The sequence below is a fragment of the Pyrus communis genome, chromosome 15, assembly GCF_963583255.1.
Source record: "Pyrus communis chromosome 15, drPyrComm1.1, whole genome shotgun sequence".
NCBI lineage: Eukaryota > Viridiplantae > Streptophyta > Magnoliopsida > Rosales > Rosaceae > Pyrus > Pyrus communis.
In genome coordinates this window covers 8,403,043-8,421,369 of record NC_084817.1, presented here as the reverse complement: position 1 = coordinate 8,421,369, position 18,327 = coordinate 8,403,043, and the positions used below count along the sequence as shown (strand labels likewise).

Sequence of the window (18,327 nt, the reverse complement as noted above, 5' to 3'; positions counted from 1 at the left end):
GATATGGTGACATGGCTGTGAGATTTAGAATAAAAAAAGCAAAAAGTTGTTTGTTCGAAATTACCTTAATGCCCTTATTTTTTCATTTATCTATTAAAGGTTATATTGTAATTTCATTAGTTTTTTTGTTGACAAAGTAAGTTCTATTAATAGGTAGTCTAGATAAAGAGATCATACCAAAATGGTGAAGCTCTCAATATTCCCAAAATATCTCTCCCCAATTAGAATTCTAAAAGAAAACAATTCAATTAAAATTTTATTTCAATTTCATATATCCGTTAGTTTGACTATTAAGTAATGATGTGGTAATTATGGGTTCTGTTGCAGTCCTATTAGATTAGAAATATGATTGTGTAAATTCTAGTGTATCTAAGGATATCTTTGAATATTTCCTTTAGTAGTTAATATCCTATTAAAGTTGTAATTCTATTAGGGTAAGGAATTAACCTTCCATACTATCATAAATAAAGGTACAATGGGGTGGAATAGAACACACCTCACAATTACACATCTCTCTCTTTCTCTCTACTATTGCCACACCCCTCTCTCCCTATCCTTTATATGATACAGTAAATTAGGCCTACAACACGTTATTAGCAGGCTCTTGAAGTTGCGCTAAAGTGAGTTTATTCTTCAATCAGGAGAGTATTATGTTTTAATTATTCTCTTTATGATTAATTTATTATTTTATTGAATTGATCTACATGTTATTGATTCAATTTGATTTTTTCTTTGTTGAATGTGATACAACGCATAGGAGATTCAATTCCGGCTTTCCGAAAATGATCTTCTACAAATTCAAAGGCTTAGTTGTTTTTTTCCAATCAGATTCCTTTAAAATAAATTAAGATATTGAAATGACCGTGAAACATAAAAATAGTCCTCATGATGCATAAACCCCCTATATTTATATTTTCCTTTCAATTATATATATTGCATATGTGTTCTTATATTTTGTCAATATATATATTTGTTCATGCAATACGCAATAATGATATGTGAACATTGTGAGTCAAAGAATGTAAATAAAATAGAAGCATGATTTTTTATTTATTTATTTTTTGGTTCTAAAAACCTAAATACTAAAAATCTGAAAAGAAGAAAAAAAAAAAAAAAGGAGGGAAAACTCGGCTGAGCCGCGGCTTGCAGCGGCGCCGGTCATGGAGTTGCGTTGGAGCCACGCGCTCACGCCAAGCTCAAGCCAAGGAGCGCTGTTTGAGCTGTTGCCCAGAAAATTATAGAATTGCAAAAACGCCACCATTTTGCACGTTGTCTCCCTCGTTGGACCTGCGCTCACCTGAAGCCGAGCCTCTCCGACCCCCTTCCACCAATTTTGGTGAAAATCGACGACTCGCAGTCATCTAGTTTCACAGCTTTTCCTCCTCGACGATCAATTTGACTGAGATTCCAGACTGAATCTTATTGGGATTTGGACAACCGACGCCATCTTCTTCGATTCCGACGTTGAGCTAGTCTCCGTTGTGAATTTAAGGGTCCTCGTTGAACCTCAAGTCGTCCTCGTCTGAGAACACCACCAATTGTGGCGGCGTCATTCAGTTTTTCCGGCGATTGCTTGCGCCCAGCGAAGCTGGGGTGCCCGAAGCAAACCCAGACCTTTTTTTTTGGGCTTTGTCCAAGCCTAGCCAACTTGGGCTTCAGTTGTTTTGGGCCTGTTGCCTCTCGGCCCATCTTTGCTGCAAGCCTGCAGCTTGCATGCCCTATTGGGCTGCTCTTTGCAACCTGCCTAAAGCAGCAGCCAGCAATTTCAGTGCTGGGTTGCCTTTGTTTCTCGGCCTAAAGCCATTTTCGGCTCTTTTTTTTTTTCAGCCCGCACCCATATTTTTGGTGCCCAATTTCACGACCTTAACAAATTTTTTAGGCTTTTCTTTTGTACGGCCTGCAGCCATCTAGCCCATATATGACCTGAAATTTTGTATTATTTTTACTTTTACGATCGACCCCAAACGATCTCGATCTATTGAATTAATTAAAGTGATCAGCAGTCTATTAATCTGACAAGACATCCAAAATTACTGGCCTAAAGCCCACTTTTGTACATTAACGATTCTATATTTTATTTATTTTCTTTGAACCGTTGACTCCCTTTCATAGTCCTGAAGCACTCACACTTGAGTTCCTGAAGTAACCCAAATCCACTACATTTAGTTGTATATTGCATTATGTGTTCTTACAGGTACCTATTTTTATGAACCGGAAGTTCATAACTAAAATCGAACATGTAGTTTTGAATTTAGTGCCTTTGAAACCTGAAGCTTTCATAAAATAATACACCCATGAAAACTCGATGTTTTTCATGCAAACCATGTCTTAGATCCCGAATGTTCTAACTTTGATGCTTATGGATATCTTATTTCCATAAGAGCAATCACAATCTTATTCCCTTCATTTAATGGATTGTCGAACCGTAACAAGTTCAATTTCACTGGTTTGGATATTTCTTGACCGAAACCACTTTATGTGGGTACAAGACGTGAATTTGCACTTGACTATCAAGAAGCTGAGAAACCATTGAAGCCAACAATGGCATGGAAGAGCTGAATAAGCCTCCTCTATGATCTTCATTTGAAGACTTATGCTGGAAGCATTACATACAGAAGTACCTCCCGAATGAGGATTCCATGGCTCTTTGGCTCGCTCATACGAACTGTCTAATCATGAACGATTTTGCCTGAAGCACACCATGATTATGTCTATGAATGAGTACGATTCTGAAGTTTATAAATTCGATCAAATTTTGACTGGAGAATACTTTTCTCGTCCTTCCAAGTTTCTAACTCACTCCTCAAACAACAGCGTAGAAAGCGGAAGTTTACCAAATTCTCGAATCTGATTACTACCATAAACATAAGAAAAAGGTATAAACCTAGCTACCGCTGAAGTCTACTGAACGGTATAAACCTAATTTGATTGGAGTCTACCGAATGACTCAACCTAGTTCAGTCAAAGCTTACCAAATGGTGGTGCCTTGCTTCAGCAGGGATGCACCAAAGGGCATGCTTTGCTAGAGATGCACTAAACGGTATTGCTTTGTTTCGGCATAGGCCTACCGAACAAACCCTTCTAGCTTTGGTTAGAGCCTATCGAATCCAATTTTGGGTTTGTCTTTCTCACAATCCAATTTCAAGTTTGTTTTTACAACATATGGTAGAATCAAGGCTTGCCAAAATATGGCATCGTGCCTGAAGCGTGATCCTTGGCACCTAAAACCTAAACCTTCAAGAATTAGGGATAATATTTCCAAACCTTAACCCTGCATAATCTACTTCTGTCTTGATGAAATAGATCATTGGTTATGCATCTGTTCGTGCCCCTACCAATGTCGTTGAGGAGTACCATTCTCATAGTCAATATGTGAGACTAATTTTGCTCCACCAAACATCGTTGGAAGAGTAGAGTTTTGACATGGATGGCTTTGTTGGCTGAATCCCCTTAGTAAACCATTTACTTTATGAACATTTCTTTATGTTCTTGGATTCACAATCGGTGTTTATTTTATTTATGGATAATCTTATTGATATTGTCCTCGAAGATGAGTTAATTGAATCATGTTTCTTAAAACATATGACCAAATGCAATTAAACATGTGATTAGGTACGAATGTGGGAAGGTTAGTTGTCTGGATAAATGTGATACTAGGCACACTGACTTTATACCTAAAGCACATCTCTAACAACGACTTCAAGTCTATCCAACCTGATTAAGATTATTGGCACACTTCTTGTTGTATGAATGGTACTAACTTACCATTTAAGAGACCTTATATTCTCCTTGTTCGGAAGAACGTTGTTGAGTCTTAAGGATATTCAAGAGAACAATGATCATGAATGAAACCATTGAAGAAAATAGAGTGGAATATCTTTGCACCACCTCCAAAAATGAGCCTGAAGCTTTGCTTTGGGGCCAGTGCTGCCTCATAACTGGGAACACACCATATGTGGCCGGCCTAAAGCCTAGTGATTGAGCAGTTTGCTTACATTGGCACGACCATTTGGGACACTCAGTTCGAACAATGATGCTACGACGTATCTCCTTACCCGAAGTAAGGATCTTGTGCCTACAAGCATACTTTACCAAACCTGCTCATTGGGGGGAAATTGATATTCTAAATCATTTCTCGCAAAGATATGAAATGACTCTCTTTTCACAATGGATTCAAGGGAATATATGTGGACTAATCCAACCAAAATGCAGACCATATAAATAGTTATGGTTTTGGTTAATGAATTGACAAACTGTTCACATGTTTGTCTACATACATTGCTGCTAAACCTTTTGGATGATTTTAAAGGTTCACCACCCTACTTATCCCATAAAGTTTGGAAGACTGGATAATGCCGGAACGTTTATATCGATGATTTTCGATAAAGTATTGCATGCCTTTTGGATCGAATTCCTATGTTCACCCCAAATAGCCTCACGTAGTGATCATAAAGAGCAATTTAAATGATCGCCTGGACCTTGGTAAACATACCAAGTTTTTGGTTTCTGCCTAAGACTATGCAATCTTGTACACAACTTGGCACATGGAATACACACCTAAAACACATAAATACGAAGTGTCAAGTTCGTACCCAGTAACCAACTGTAACATCGAATAAGTTGGGTGGCAAAGATGTGAATCTTTGTCGACTATGATTCTCCTTCACACTAACTCTTTTAGAGCCTCTTGCATGCGATCTCATTACCGCTCATTTGCAGATTGTCACTTCAATGAGACAGTCTTCCCACCGTTAGAAGGAGATAATAACGTCAACGTTCTTGTAGAACGGTGCGAATTTGCGTGGATGTTGCATGTCTCATCTCGATCCCCGTACCACACAAGTGTGATAAGCAAGTGCAATGAATTCTAGCTTTCATAATGTTGTTTTAGACACATTCTGCTGATCTAGCTAAAGTGACGAGATCATATATCAGTTGCAAACATGCCTGTAAGGATAGACGTACTTAACAGACGTCGAGTGAACATCTCTGGAGGGTGTGCCGCCCTTGTTGGATGGTTTGTGCCGCACTTTTTGGACAGTTCGGTACACCGGCAGATAGCCAATCAATCTGTCTTGGCTTGGAGCACAATAGATCACTCAGTTCATTGGATTCACTTCCCTAGAAGAGGAAGGTCACAACACAAAATGATTCCATACTTGATCGCTGTCTCAAATCATTTCCATCTCATGAGATTAATCCGAATTACTCCAGAGACTTGAAGTTCTTGGTCTAGTATACTAGTTTGGATGAGTTAATGGTGGAATTGAAATGAGATTATCATCGATGATGTTTTAACTTATATGGTAGCTACCGACTTAAATGAAAACGACGATATTGAACCGTGTTTCGTTAATTAGTGACAACGTAGAACTGATTGGACAACCGAAATTACAATTCAGGTTAAATTCTTTACCAAAGTATGTTTTGGATCTATCGTCCCACACTACCCAAGGTAACCCTTTTGTGTTACAAGTGGGAAATGAAGTGTAATGAGATGAATGAAATAGTGATGCACGCCTTACAACGTAAGGTTTCTCTCAAACGCCCTGTGATTGATTGCATCATTATGAAATGTGGTTAGTGTTTTATTCATGGGGATATATATACAGAGATTTATATGTGAGGTCCTCGAAGAAAGTACATGGACTGGTTCAAATAGTTCTAAACCATGGAACACCCTCTCAACTTGTTTGAGGCGTTCATTTATGGATTGAAGCAATCTAGCGGATGTGGTATACTCGTTCAAGTGATTATTTGATCAATTAAGGATATGAATTATGTCTTTGCGTGTTAAACTATGAAGTCTTATTTCGAATTGCTAGAGTTATAGTTTATGTCGTTGACATGAATCTCACTAAGACTTTGGAAGAGCTTTAGAAAACTGTCTCGCATTTGAAGATGAAATTTGAGATGAAGAATCTTGGGAAAACTCGTTCATGCCTTGACCTAAAGTTGAAGCATTATTTTGACGCTACTTGGTTTACTACTCGAACTACACCCTGAAGGTGTTACCTTTGAGTATACCTATGATATTCCATATGCTATATGCAAATGAGACCCTTGAAGAGGTTATGGAATCCGAAAATTCCAAATCTAATTTTAACATTGTGCTTCGTTATACTTAGCTCATTGCGATATATATGACATCTCCTTCGCTGTTGATCTATTGGCAAATATATAGCACTGCGCCTACATGCAACCACTGAATTGGTATTAAAGACGTTTTTTCGCTACCCTGAAAGGTACTACGAATTTGGGCTAATCCTAACGCATCCCGAGCGGATCCAACCCCCCTGATCCTTGGAATGATGCTTACCTTGTTTGTTATGCTGACACAGGTTACTTATCAAACCTACACAGGGAACAACCTTAAATGGTTATGTCTTTACCGTTAGGGGATATCGCAATATCTTGGAGGTCCACGATATGACCTTAGTTCCAAAACCTTCAAATTGTTTCAAGACTCACCTTACTTCACTAAGCCCCACATAAGACATGGTTGAGATATCTTGTTGAGTATATTCGAAGTACTTGTTGTTTTCATCCATCGTTGAGTCTCGACGACGATCCATGAATACTATGCTGCATGTATCAACCTGACTAAGACATGATACATCAACGAAGTCAACACCAAAACATATTGTGTTTACATCTACATCAGCAAAACATCAGGAGATTGAAGTTATGCCAGTCGATACCAGACAACCTTGCTGACCTCTACACGACACCACTGCCGAAGTCAACCTTCCAGAAACTTGTTCGAGGAATTGGTATGCCTAACTATTCTTGTGCAATGCTTGTAGTTCTCATTTGGAAGTTCTGTCAAACTCAGGAGGAGTATCTAAAAGTATACTCACTTGATCTTAATGTACTCTTTTTCCCTACGATTAGGAGCATTTTTCCCATTGGGTTATTGCTACCTAAGTAGGTTTTGATGAGGGACCCATCCTGGGCTGGTCATACCCTTGTGAGCTCTTCTACTTGCAACTTCTCACTTTTCTCCTTAGTCTATCAGTTTTTCTCCCATCTTGGGTTTTACCGTAGCGAGGTTTTGTGAGTTTTACCTTTTATGCATTCTTCCGTTGATCTGAGATTTGCATTCGCTCATTGTGCTGACGACTTAACCAATTGTATTTGCTTCATCGCTGAAGACCTGATGCGCCATTTACTTGAGTATTTACACACTTAAAGGAGAGTGTTGCAGTTCTATTAGATTAGGAATATGATTGTGTAAATCCTAGTGTATCTAGGGATATCTTTGAATATTCCCTTTAGTAGTTAATATGCTATTAGAGTTGTAATCTTATTAAGGTAAGAAATTAACCTTCCCTACTATTATAAATAAAGGCACAATGGGATGAAATAAAACACACCTCACAATTACACATATCTCTCTTTCTCTCTACTATTGCCGCACCCTCTCTCTGTCCTTTATATTATCCAGTAAATTAGGTTTACAACTGGTTCTATATTTTTAATGACGTGCGTTGAATTATGCCATATCTTTAAAAACAATTAATTATAAATAAAAATTAATTATTTAATAATTCTAAAATGAAATTAAATAAAAACAAAAACCTAGTAAAAACCCCAAAAACCCATCTTCCCCGTCAAAACACGATATCTCGCTACCCTCTGCTGCTGTATGGTTTTCCAACCATCTGACCCTTTCATTCAACCACCCTTATCAGCCCACCAAGCTCATGTTCCACCTAACCCAAACGCCCTCAACAAAACTAACAACGTCTTAACTTCCTACAACGGCGTATTTCAACGACTTGAGTTCTACGTTTTGCTGACGTCGTTGATTCGAATGAGATCGAGCCTCGTCAAATTGGGACTTCCAGCATCTACACCAAGTCGAGCTAGATCTGTGCCACCAAGCCGCATCCTGCCTATCGTTGCTGCCTGAAATCAGAATTGCCTCCTGCAATTTCTTATGCACCAACCTACTCCAATACCTACTTGCTGCAATTCCTTATGCATCAGATTGCAGAAACTCGTCGTTTGCTGTTCTTGATTGCATATTGCCATAGTTCGATGAAATTATTAGTGCAAGAACTCGATTGTCGCAACTTCTAAATATGACCAGGCGGCGAATTGCACATGTTGTTACATCTAATTTTCTCTTCAGATTCTTAAAAGTTTTCAACTTTCTAAAATTTGGGCCAATCTCTTGAATATTTTCTCTGGGATTTTCACGAACAAATGTGGATTGAAGTTGAACTATTTAATTTTTGAGAAATTGCAGAGATTTGAATGAGTTTGTCTACCTAAATGAGAGAGAGGTGCAGTTATGACAGAGAAAGGGGTGGTTACATCTGGCTGCCCTAGGATGGGAAAGATGTGGGTTTTTTTTATTTTTTATTTTTAATTTTTTTAATTTTTCAATTAAATGAATTGAAATCATCTTTAATAATTTAAGTATTTTTTATTAATTATTTGGCCATGTGGTACAAGTTTGATAGCCATGTCATCATAATGTGGAATTCATTATCACTTGATGATTAATTTAACAAATTTTTTAACAAATTTATGAAATTGAAATGAAATATAAGTAAATATCTGAGATTGAAATGTTTTAAAGATGTTGTATGAGATTGCAATTAGCCTTAAACTTGAGGGGGTAAAATGTAATTTACCCTAAAAAATACAAATAAAGAAAAAAGAATAAGATGTGAAAAGTAAATTGCCACACACATGAGCGTCTAAGTTAACCTACTTTGATGACATCATGAAAGAAGTTGAGGTTCCACTTCTTTATAAGCACATACAAAGTCTCTTAATTACCTAACACGTGTATCATGCATATAGTAGCACCACAATTAAATACTCAACCAATGGACAGATAGCACCAGAGTTAAAGCCTATGTATTATTATCTATTACTGAATGTAGTAGAGCAAGTTTACTATAGCATGCTTTTTTGAAAAATTCCACAATAGACCTAGCATTTGTGTAGTTTTCATAACATACCCGATTCTTAACAGGTCATGTTGTGTAACACTCGTTAAAATGAACATGTAACATGACTTGACCTGAATTTGTTCTGTTAATATTTACGGGTAGTATGACCCGACCCGTTACTCATTAAGAAAATATATTTTAAATCAATAAATAATCAAATAAAAAAACTACTAAATTAGTATCTACATATCACATTGACACATAAATATTACTTCAAAACATAAGAGAGCGGGATATAAGATATAAATTATACGCATAAAAGTAAGGTAGAATATACAAACACTCGTAATGACAAATTCGACAACTTTTGTCAAGATCAACTCCGATATTCTCCACTATAATCCTATAAACCATAAATTTAAATTTAACCATTGATTACCTTTTACATTTAAGCTCCATCTCTTCTCACCAAATTTCGTTTTTCAGATTTTCTTGTTTGAAAACATGATCTTTTAGCAGATACAAAAAGATGAACAATTTAGATTGTTGATATCATGTTTGTGGATGCAAATTTCCATCGTCTTCTCATTTGACGAAAATGCAAAATAATAATACCTAAGATTAAGGCCAAAATCCTTATGCGCCCATGATGAATTTGGGGGGGGGGGGCTTTGGATGAAGAATCTTCGATGCCAAAGTTAGAATTATGAAAGAATGTGTTTTAGAGTTTGTGGGTAGCAAATGACTTAACTTTTTAGTGGGAGAATATGACTATTTATAGGGGAGTGGCCGACCTTATTTGGAGAATAGTGACCGGCCATATATGGTGCAATTGGAGAATAATTGCAAGATTATGTGAAATAATATCTTGCAAGTAACATGGCAATTAATCCTAAATTAAATTGGAAAATTGGGAGTTACCTTTTGAATAAGGATTTGATGAGGAGTGATGAGAGGGATTTGAATAAATTCCATTTTGATCACCTTTGACTCTTCTTTGATTGAGACGTTATTGTCTGTTGAATGCGCATGGGAATCCCAGTGTGCATCGAGGGTAATTTTGTTCTTTTAACCCAAAAGTCCAAGTGTCACCTCCATAATTTTCTTGATTATTTTTGGCTCCACAAATGCCCCCATACCTGTTGGGTTGCTCGCAAGAAAGGACAGCAGGTATAAAGATCTTCCTTTGCTTTAGGAAACATAAGATTGTTTCCTATTTTGATGTAGTTTTCCCTCATTAGTTGGAAATTAGATCTTTCTAGGAAAGGGAAATAAATCACTTCCAAAGTCTATTTAAGTGTACCTTAAGTAGATGATTAATCAACTTCAGAGAAATTTATTCTACCCTATAAGAGAGAGAAAGCTAGAGGATATTTGTTCCCACTCCCCTAGCAATCTTCTACACTTACCTGTGCAAAGGACTGTCTTTCGTTCCTTTCTTCGTTTTCACATCACACCAAGGTAAGAAAAAAAAATTAATTTTCCTTGCCTTCTTAATTTTTGGGAGCATTGGGGCTTGAAATTTGGCTCGACAAGGGTCAAGGATGTGTGAAAATATGGCTGGAGAAGCCACGGCATGGCTGCTGCCGTGGGTGGCTGTTGTTGGCTTGGTGTGGCGGTGACTCGGTGTGGACCAAGGTCTGGGTTCAGCAGCGTGGGCCATAGAGACGAGTTGGGGCTCAGCTTGGATTCAGCTGGAATGGGCCAGGGTGTAACGACTCGAAATTTCTACTTCAGAAGCTAATAACTGAGATAGGCCCGAATTCATTTTCTTAGCAAATTTCACTAAAAGATTAATTTTAGTAATTTTATTATGACTGCATCTAACCTTCTCGTTAGACTGCCTACGTACCCTACTAAGGGATCAAGCCATTCATAGTTCACATTATGCTTCTAGAACAACATACTAAAATTTCATTTCGATCCAATGGTTGGATCTCCGCCAATCACAACATTTGAGTGGCAATCGACGTTTTAATTCACTAACTTGAAAATCCAATTTGGGAAGATATGTATGTCAGATTCCCGATCCATAAGTTCCTAAGGTCCTCAAATATTATTTACTATAATATCTCAAAGTTTGGTGACAATCCAACGGTTGAATGGTCATCAGTTATGAAAAATCGTACGACGGTACAATTATCCGAAAAAATTTGAATATTCAAATCATCGTATCAAATTTCAATGAACAGACTTTGGATATGGGCTCAGGACATGAAGGATTTCCTATTGTCCAAAATCCATGGAAACATATTCTCCCCCACGCGCCGCCACATGTGTCGCTGCGTGTGGTGGTTTCCGGCGATTTGAAACCCACCTTTTTGTCTAACTCCAAATTCTACCAAAATTTACAGGAGATATAGCTCAACAAGAGGAACACGTTTTATACCTGCCACGAAGTCCAAAAGTGGACGGAAGAGGGTCAATTCCGCTGATAAAGCCGGCGGGTGCCTAAAGCTTTCCCGTGTCGATTCGTCGCCCATAGTGGTACAACGAGATCAAAGCTGGTCGAGATTTACTCTTGAGATGATGGGCTACAAAACCCAAGTGGTGGCATCGGCCATCGCTTCGCCGATTCACTGGAAAAATGAAAAGGGCAGCCGGAGCACCATTGGTTTTCATCGGTCTTTATGGCTTCACACTGCCACATACGGTGGTTAATCAAGGTGGTTCTTGGTTGGATTTTGTAGAGAGGAGTGAGAGTTTCAAGATAGTGGTGGTGGCGTCGAAAAACTCCATCGAAGTTGGCCGGAATTGACGTCTGAAAATGGGATGTTGCGAGGGTCAATTGGGTCGCGAACTGGGTTGGAGTTTCTGGGCCTTTTTGGGTCAGTTTCCTCCCCCGGAAGCTTCCTAATTTTCTGAAAAAATTTAGAGACTTACTACTAATAGTAATTCCACGTGTCTAAAGTTCTCACCACTTCCGAGGCTCGTAACTTCTCCGTTCTAACTCGGAATTAAGATCCGTTTGAACCTACGCGCTCGTAGGGTCGCTCTCTATTCCAATATTTCAAGAATTATGATAAAATATATGAGCATAAAATACGTCCTCGTATAATTATGCTAACCAAATAGGGCATTTTCGTCCTTCCCCACCTAATGAAAAATTATACGACATAATTAATTCTTAATCCGAAAGCAAGATTTTACATTTTTCCCCATTTGAATTTCATAACCATAAATTGATTTTTTTTTTTTCACATAAACAATAAAATGAATATCCACATCATTTTAAAAATATTCAGGTTGTTACATTCGACCCCCAATATAATAAATCTCGTCCTCAAGATTTCAACCATTGAATAACGAAAAGGGATTAACGCAAATTCCAACATTCCATTTATAGGGAATAAAATCATAACCTCAATCTAAGATTTTATTCAAGTCCCAGAAATAAATACTTCCATGAAGTAATCATTCATACTCAGGTTTCCTACCACGCACATTGGTAGAATAAATATCGAAAATTCTAGCCATACACATTGGCAAAATAAATATCACCTCAAGCCATAATTCACATTGGCAAAATAAATATCACAAGCATGCACACAACATACTAAAGATTTTGGGTCATGAAATTCGCTAACCTTTTGTATCAAAAGTATGCGGTTGTATGGAATTTTGTAAGAAAATGTCCGAGAGAACTACTTGCCTCTTATGTACCCAATTCTGTGGGTTGCGTAACAAGTATCACAACATATTTGAAATTAGTGTAGATCTAAATGATCATTATGTGCTTGGCAGAGGTGAAGCTTATCGACTTTGTAGCATGTCGACAGTGGATAGAGCTTTGTATATGCACGTTATCTTGTTTAGATTTTCACAAAAATGTGCGGTTGTATAAGTTTAGCGCAGCTTGCTGCTCGAAGGGCAAGCTGTAGGCAGTCTTCTGGAAACCATAGGCTACCTTAGTGCACTCGATAGCAGCTTCAAGGTTCCAGGGCAGCCATTCATAGGACGTACTACATAATGTGCCTCATTCGTCTCTGAGGCCCGGTTCCCCATGGATTAGGCCAAAAGATCAAAAATCCTTTAGTTAGCAAAGCCTTGAAAAAGACTATAGTGGCTACTTTTAGAAATACTGACATAAGCCATTGTGCACCCAGTTACACTAGGGCAGCCCGACTCATCCACGTCTTGATACGGAGTGTATAGTTTATCTTCTTGCATTAGAGAGTAAACCCATGCGGGTGTCAGGGAATTGGTTTACCCTCTCATAATGGAGAACATGGTTGGTCCCTAGAAGGGTGCAATTCCTGCGATAAGTCCCTAAGAAAAATGTGATCTTCTTTTGAAGTGCATAAGTGATCAGTTGTTGTAAGCATGCAGCCGAGAGTATACGCTATCTTAGGGGCTTAGTCGGGAATGTACACTGCCATAATGGTTGGTTCGTGACTGATTGAGCGGTTGCTTGCCAGGACGCTGCTAGAGAGGTTTGTTGTTTGCTATATTCTTACTTCAGGGCATCTCATCTGAGCACGCTGCATCTTGGTAAACTGCAAAAGCTGATTCACCAAGGTTGTCTATTACGCGAGGGCACTTGTCAACTTTATGACTTGTCGAGACAAGTGTTGTTCGCTATTTGGGTAGGAAGAGCTTGGACGATATGTGTCTCCTTGAGTAGTGGAAGTGTAATGGACTTCGGGTGCAAGACTTAAGTTAGGATATATCTCGTCCTCCATCATTTGATCTGGATCTTTGAATGTAGAAAGTTCCGTTTGTTGTGGTTTTTGAATTTCCCACCATTGTATTTTTCTCCTACGCCTATTCAAAGAATTAAAAAATTCTAGGAATAAGAACGTAAGAAAAGTTTACATATGAATGAGAAATGAGAAACTTTGAATGTGAGAGTCTTCTTCAAGCGTGTGAATCAACCTCTAAATGAAAACACCAATTTGTGGATGCAAATTTCCGCCGTCTTCTCTTTTGACGAAAATGCTTGCAAAATAATAATACCTAAGATTAAGGCCAAAAGCCTCACACACCCATGATGAATGGGGGGGGGGCTTTGGCCAAAGAATATCCGATGCCAAAGTTAGAATTCTAAAAAGAATGTGTTGTGGAGTTTATGGGTAGCAAATGACTTAGCTTTTTAGTGGGAGAATAGGACTATTTATAGGGTAGTGGCCGACCCTATTTAGAGAATAGTGGCCGGCTATATATGGTGTAATTGGAGAATAATTGCAAGATATTATGTAAATAATATCTTGCAATTAACATGACAATTAATCCTAAATTAAATAGGAAAATTGGGAATTACCTTTTGAATAAGGATTTGATGAGGAGTGATAAGAGGGATTTGAATAAATACCATTTTGAACACCTTTGACTCTTCCTTGATTAAGCCGTTATTGTCCGTTGCATGCGGGTGGGAATCCCAGTGTGCATCAAGAGTAATTTTGTCCCTTTTATCCAAAAGTCCACGTGCCACCTCCATAATTTTCTTGATCATTTTTGGCTCCACAATGTTCATATTCTTACCGTCAGTGAAAATATTGCTCAAAGTTTATAAAGTCTATAGAAACTATACAACTTCGACTCATATTTTAGTTAACCTTAAACATTGGAACATGATGTCAATGATTTGAACGGTTCATTTTCCTGCATCCCTTAAAAGATTATGTTTTCAAAAAAGAAAATCTAAAAAAGGAAATCCGGTGAGAAGAATAAAGCGTAAACGACAATTGACAGTTAAATATAAATCTAAGGTTTACGGATTATGGTGTCAAATTTCAGAGTAAACCCTTTTATGAAAGTTGTAAAGTTTATCATTACGAGTGATTGTATATTCTTTCACATTTTTAACATTTTTTAAATTATTACTATGAATTTTTGTTTATTTTGAACTCCTATAAACACACTATTCATGAAGGTTTTAAAAATTCAAACGACAATGTACTTATAATTAAAGCGTAGATGATGATCATGAGCATTTGTGTATTTTTTTTTATATTTTTCAAACTAGTAAATTAATTATTATATAATTTTAATGTGTTTTGGTGTTTTTAATGTGCTTTAGAATGTTTTACTCTCACTTAAGATTAAGAGGATAAGTCACTTAGTACTACGGTCTAATGGTATTCCTCTTTACTTGAATTGTTCCCTTGATTATATCCGCTTCCACGGACACCGGTTTCACTGAAAATTGGTTGAAGATTTCTGGCGGCTTGTTGGACGAAAATGGGATGGATTCGGTGGTTTTGCGTGACACGAAAGTTGCTGTGTTTGAATTTGTAGTGAAGTGCAAGTTCATTGTAGTTCCAGGTTGCATATCTTTCTCCAAGAAAAAAATAGCGACGTTTGGGTCCTGATGGAGTTGGGTTTCGGTGGCTGCATACCTGTAGTCAAAAGGGTTTGGTCCTGGTTTTACTCCAACATACACGAACTTGCCCTTGTGACCTGACACTCCTCCTTTGCCAGCACCAACATTGGTTCTCTTACCGGGCTTGCCGGCGTTCAACCCAACACCGCCTTTGCCTCCTACGTGTTTACGTTAGTGCCCGCGCCTGGCTTTCCTTTTCCAGCTTCCACGTGCACACCGCCCTTCCCGACGTTTACATTGGTGCCTCCAGGCTTTCCCTTTCCAGCGTCCACATGCACTCCAGTACCCTTCCCAACATCGACATGGGTGCCTCCGGGCTTTCCTTTGCCTACATCAACATTGACACCACCCTTTCCTACTACAACAGAGGTGCTCTTACCTTCTGTGAAAGCTGCAAATTTTAGCAACATAAATGGTGAACAACTGAGAAGAGTTAGATTATTATGCTAAAATTTGGGAAAATTTTCAGATCATACATAGGAAATACCAAAATTCACCGTTAAAATTGTATCTCTAAAGTGTAGTCAAGTGTATCGACACACAACCATTTTGTAAAGTCAAACAATTTTTTCTATCGACAACATAAGAATACCTAAAAATGTAGTCAAACTTATATCAACACATTCAATTGTAAATTCAAATCATTGATGGTATCAACATCAACTACATATCCTCCATTTTAAATATTTCAGTTACCCACGCTATATAAAAGTTTCTAAAAAGCAGACCGGTTGTTTTGAGATTGACTGTTCTTATTGTGGCTTTTATTGACATGTATGTAAGAAAATAAGTACATACATACAATCCAAATTTGAGCAATGATAACATTTAAGGTATTCCATCCCTTCATCTTTTATAATACAAAATTATTGCTTTTTCAGTGGATTAATATATCACTTTTAGAAGGTATAGACACATTTGTTGACATATATATAATATCTAATACATGCATGTAGATCTTACATATATATTATATATATATATATAGACACACGATGGTTAGGCTCACTTGTATTAGAAAGTGTTTCGGTAATATTATTAGTTTGTATGTCTAAATAGAATTATTGTTTAGGAATACATAATATTTGAGCTTCTTTGAGACTTTAAATACTAACCTGTAGGCTGGAGAAGTTCACTGATAGCTCTTGGCATTTTTGAGTTTGGCAAGACAGAGTTCCAGTAAAGTTGAGGTGGTAAAGCAGCATGGCTTGCCACCAGTGTGAGCTGCAAACGGCATTTGAACTCTCATCAGTATTAAATCAGACAATGAATTAGCAAACATTATTTAACTAAAACATCAAATTAACATGGATGCATAATTAAGAAAACACATAATATAGTAATGCTATTCTTACCACAATTTTATACCACATTTCTTTACCATCTTAGGTGGCAGATGAGTTGGATAAGCTACATCATTTAATCTCAATCTTTTTATTAATTAAAACACTTAAATAATCTTAGGTAGCAGAAGAAGACTCCTCATATACCACAATCATCATTTAATTAACAATCTTTTTATTAATTATTGATTAACATTTTGAAATTAAATGCAAATTAATTTAGATGATGTGGTTATCCATATCAGATGTCACTTAAGGTGGTATACAATTGTGATACAAAAATATAGTAAGAGTAACATTATTGCATAATATATCGATATTAGAAACTTACTGTGAGAAAAGCAAGGATGTGAGGGAGAGAAAACCCCATTGTGACTGAAATATTGGAACAGAAAGCTAATGGATGAAGAAGAAAGAAGCTAAGAGCTAGCGAATGTTGTAATGAGAGCCTTTAGATTTAACATTTATAGAGGAAAATGTACCATTTACTGAAAGTTGATGGGTCCATAAGTAACACTAACACTCCACCAGTCTCGTCGACTACCTTATTTTGCTTCAACTGCCCTAGGCTCGCTCACTTTATATCGTTGATGTCGATTGGGACACGTGTAGGCCATGCAGGGGCTCAAGACAATGCAAGTGCATGAGAGTGAACAAGAAACAATATGAGTTTGGTATTATAAGATCGGTGGGATATGTGACTGTGACTGTGAGTGAGTGCAAAATCTGAAAACAAAGAGGTGTATAGACTGGTGATGGTTTTGTATTTAATTCAGTAAGTGTTGTCCTTCTATCACAACATAAGTTCGAACTCTGTCTGTTCTTTAATATAACATCTAATTAATTTAACAAATCTATCATTTGATGAAAAATAAAAATAAAATTCAATGAGCGGCAATTAATAAAATTTTAAGGTGGTCGTAACTCTACTACATGGTACTATATGGCCAATTTGAAAATACTTCTTTAAAATATACATTTACGTATAAGCACTAAGCTTTCCAATTAGTAGCACATTAAGAATTTTAATAGAATTTAAGTTTTTTTTTTTTTATTGAAAAGCATTTTGTGTACTTTTTTGAACTCAAAAATATTTTTCACCTTTTCTATCAATTAGAAGTGTTTTTTATGAACTGAAATTAAGCGCTCTAAATTGTTTTAAAAACACTTTCAAACCGTTCTAATCTACTTATATTGTATTACGTTTTAGTTGTTAATACTTACCTTAAAATTAATGTAAATTTATCAACTAATATTAGAAAATATGTTGTATATATTGTTTACCATCGCACACAAAAAAATATATCTTTTCTTAGAGGAATGGGGGCAATCTCTTCCTCGTATCAAACTAAACGACTAACTGCCCCATTTATTAGGGTTTGGTAGGAGTTGCATGTCATCTTCTTCTCATAATTTTTTGGTGGCTTCCACGGTTCCACCAATTTTTTCTCTTTCTCTATGTTTTCATGTCCCTTTCCATATTCGGAAAAGTAATTTGGATTTAGTGTCCACGTTAGTTGAAAATAAGTAATGTGAATTTTTTTTTGGAAATAGACAAAAATGACAGAAGTAGGATTTTTTGAATATGCATACAGAATGCACACAGCATGTACAATAATAGAACAGAAATAAAAAAATTCCTATACCTTAAAATAACCTAATTGCCCTCGTATATAAATGTATTAGTTCCACCTATTTTCTGATTTCTCTCTCTACTCTCTCTCGTCTCTCTCCGTTCATTCTCTCTCTCGAT

The 18,327-nt window shown here is 37.0% G+C and overlaps 1 protein-coding gene across 1 annotated transcript in view; it reads right to left on the bottom strand.

Moving 5' to 3' along the window:
* Positions 1 to 16,944, bottom strand: part of LOC137717005 (BURP domain protein RD22-like) — a 19,110-nt gene extending 2,166 nt beyond the window's left edge. The window contains exons 1-4 of the mRNA XM_068456328.1: positions 16,906 to 16,944; positions 16,347 to 16,455; positions 15,449 to 15,622; positions 15,001 to 15,386 (exon numbers count right to left, since the gene is read on the bottom strand). Of these exons, the coding sequence (XP_068312429.1) occupies positions 15,001 to 15,386; positions 15,449 to 15,622; positions 16,347 to 16,455; positions 16,906 to 16,944 (708 nt within the window). The remainder of the gene's footprint in view (positions 1 to 15,000; positions 15,387 to 15,448; positions 15,623 to 16,346; positions 16,456 to 16,905) is intronic.
* Between the last annotated feature and the right edge of the window lie 1,383 nt (positions 16,945 to 18,327).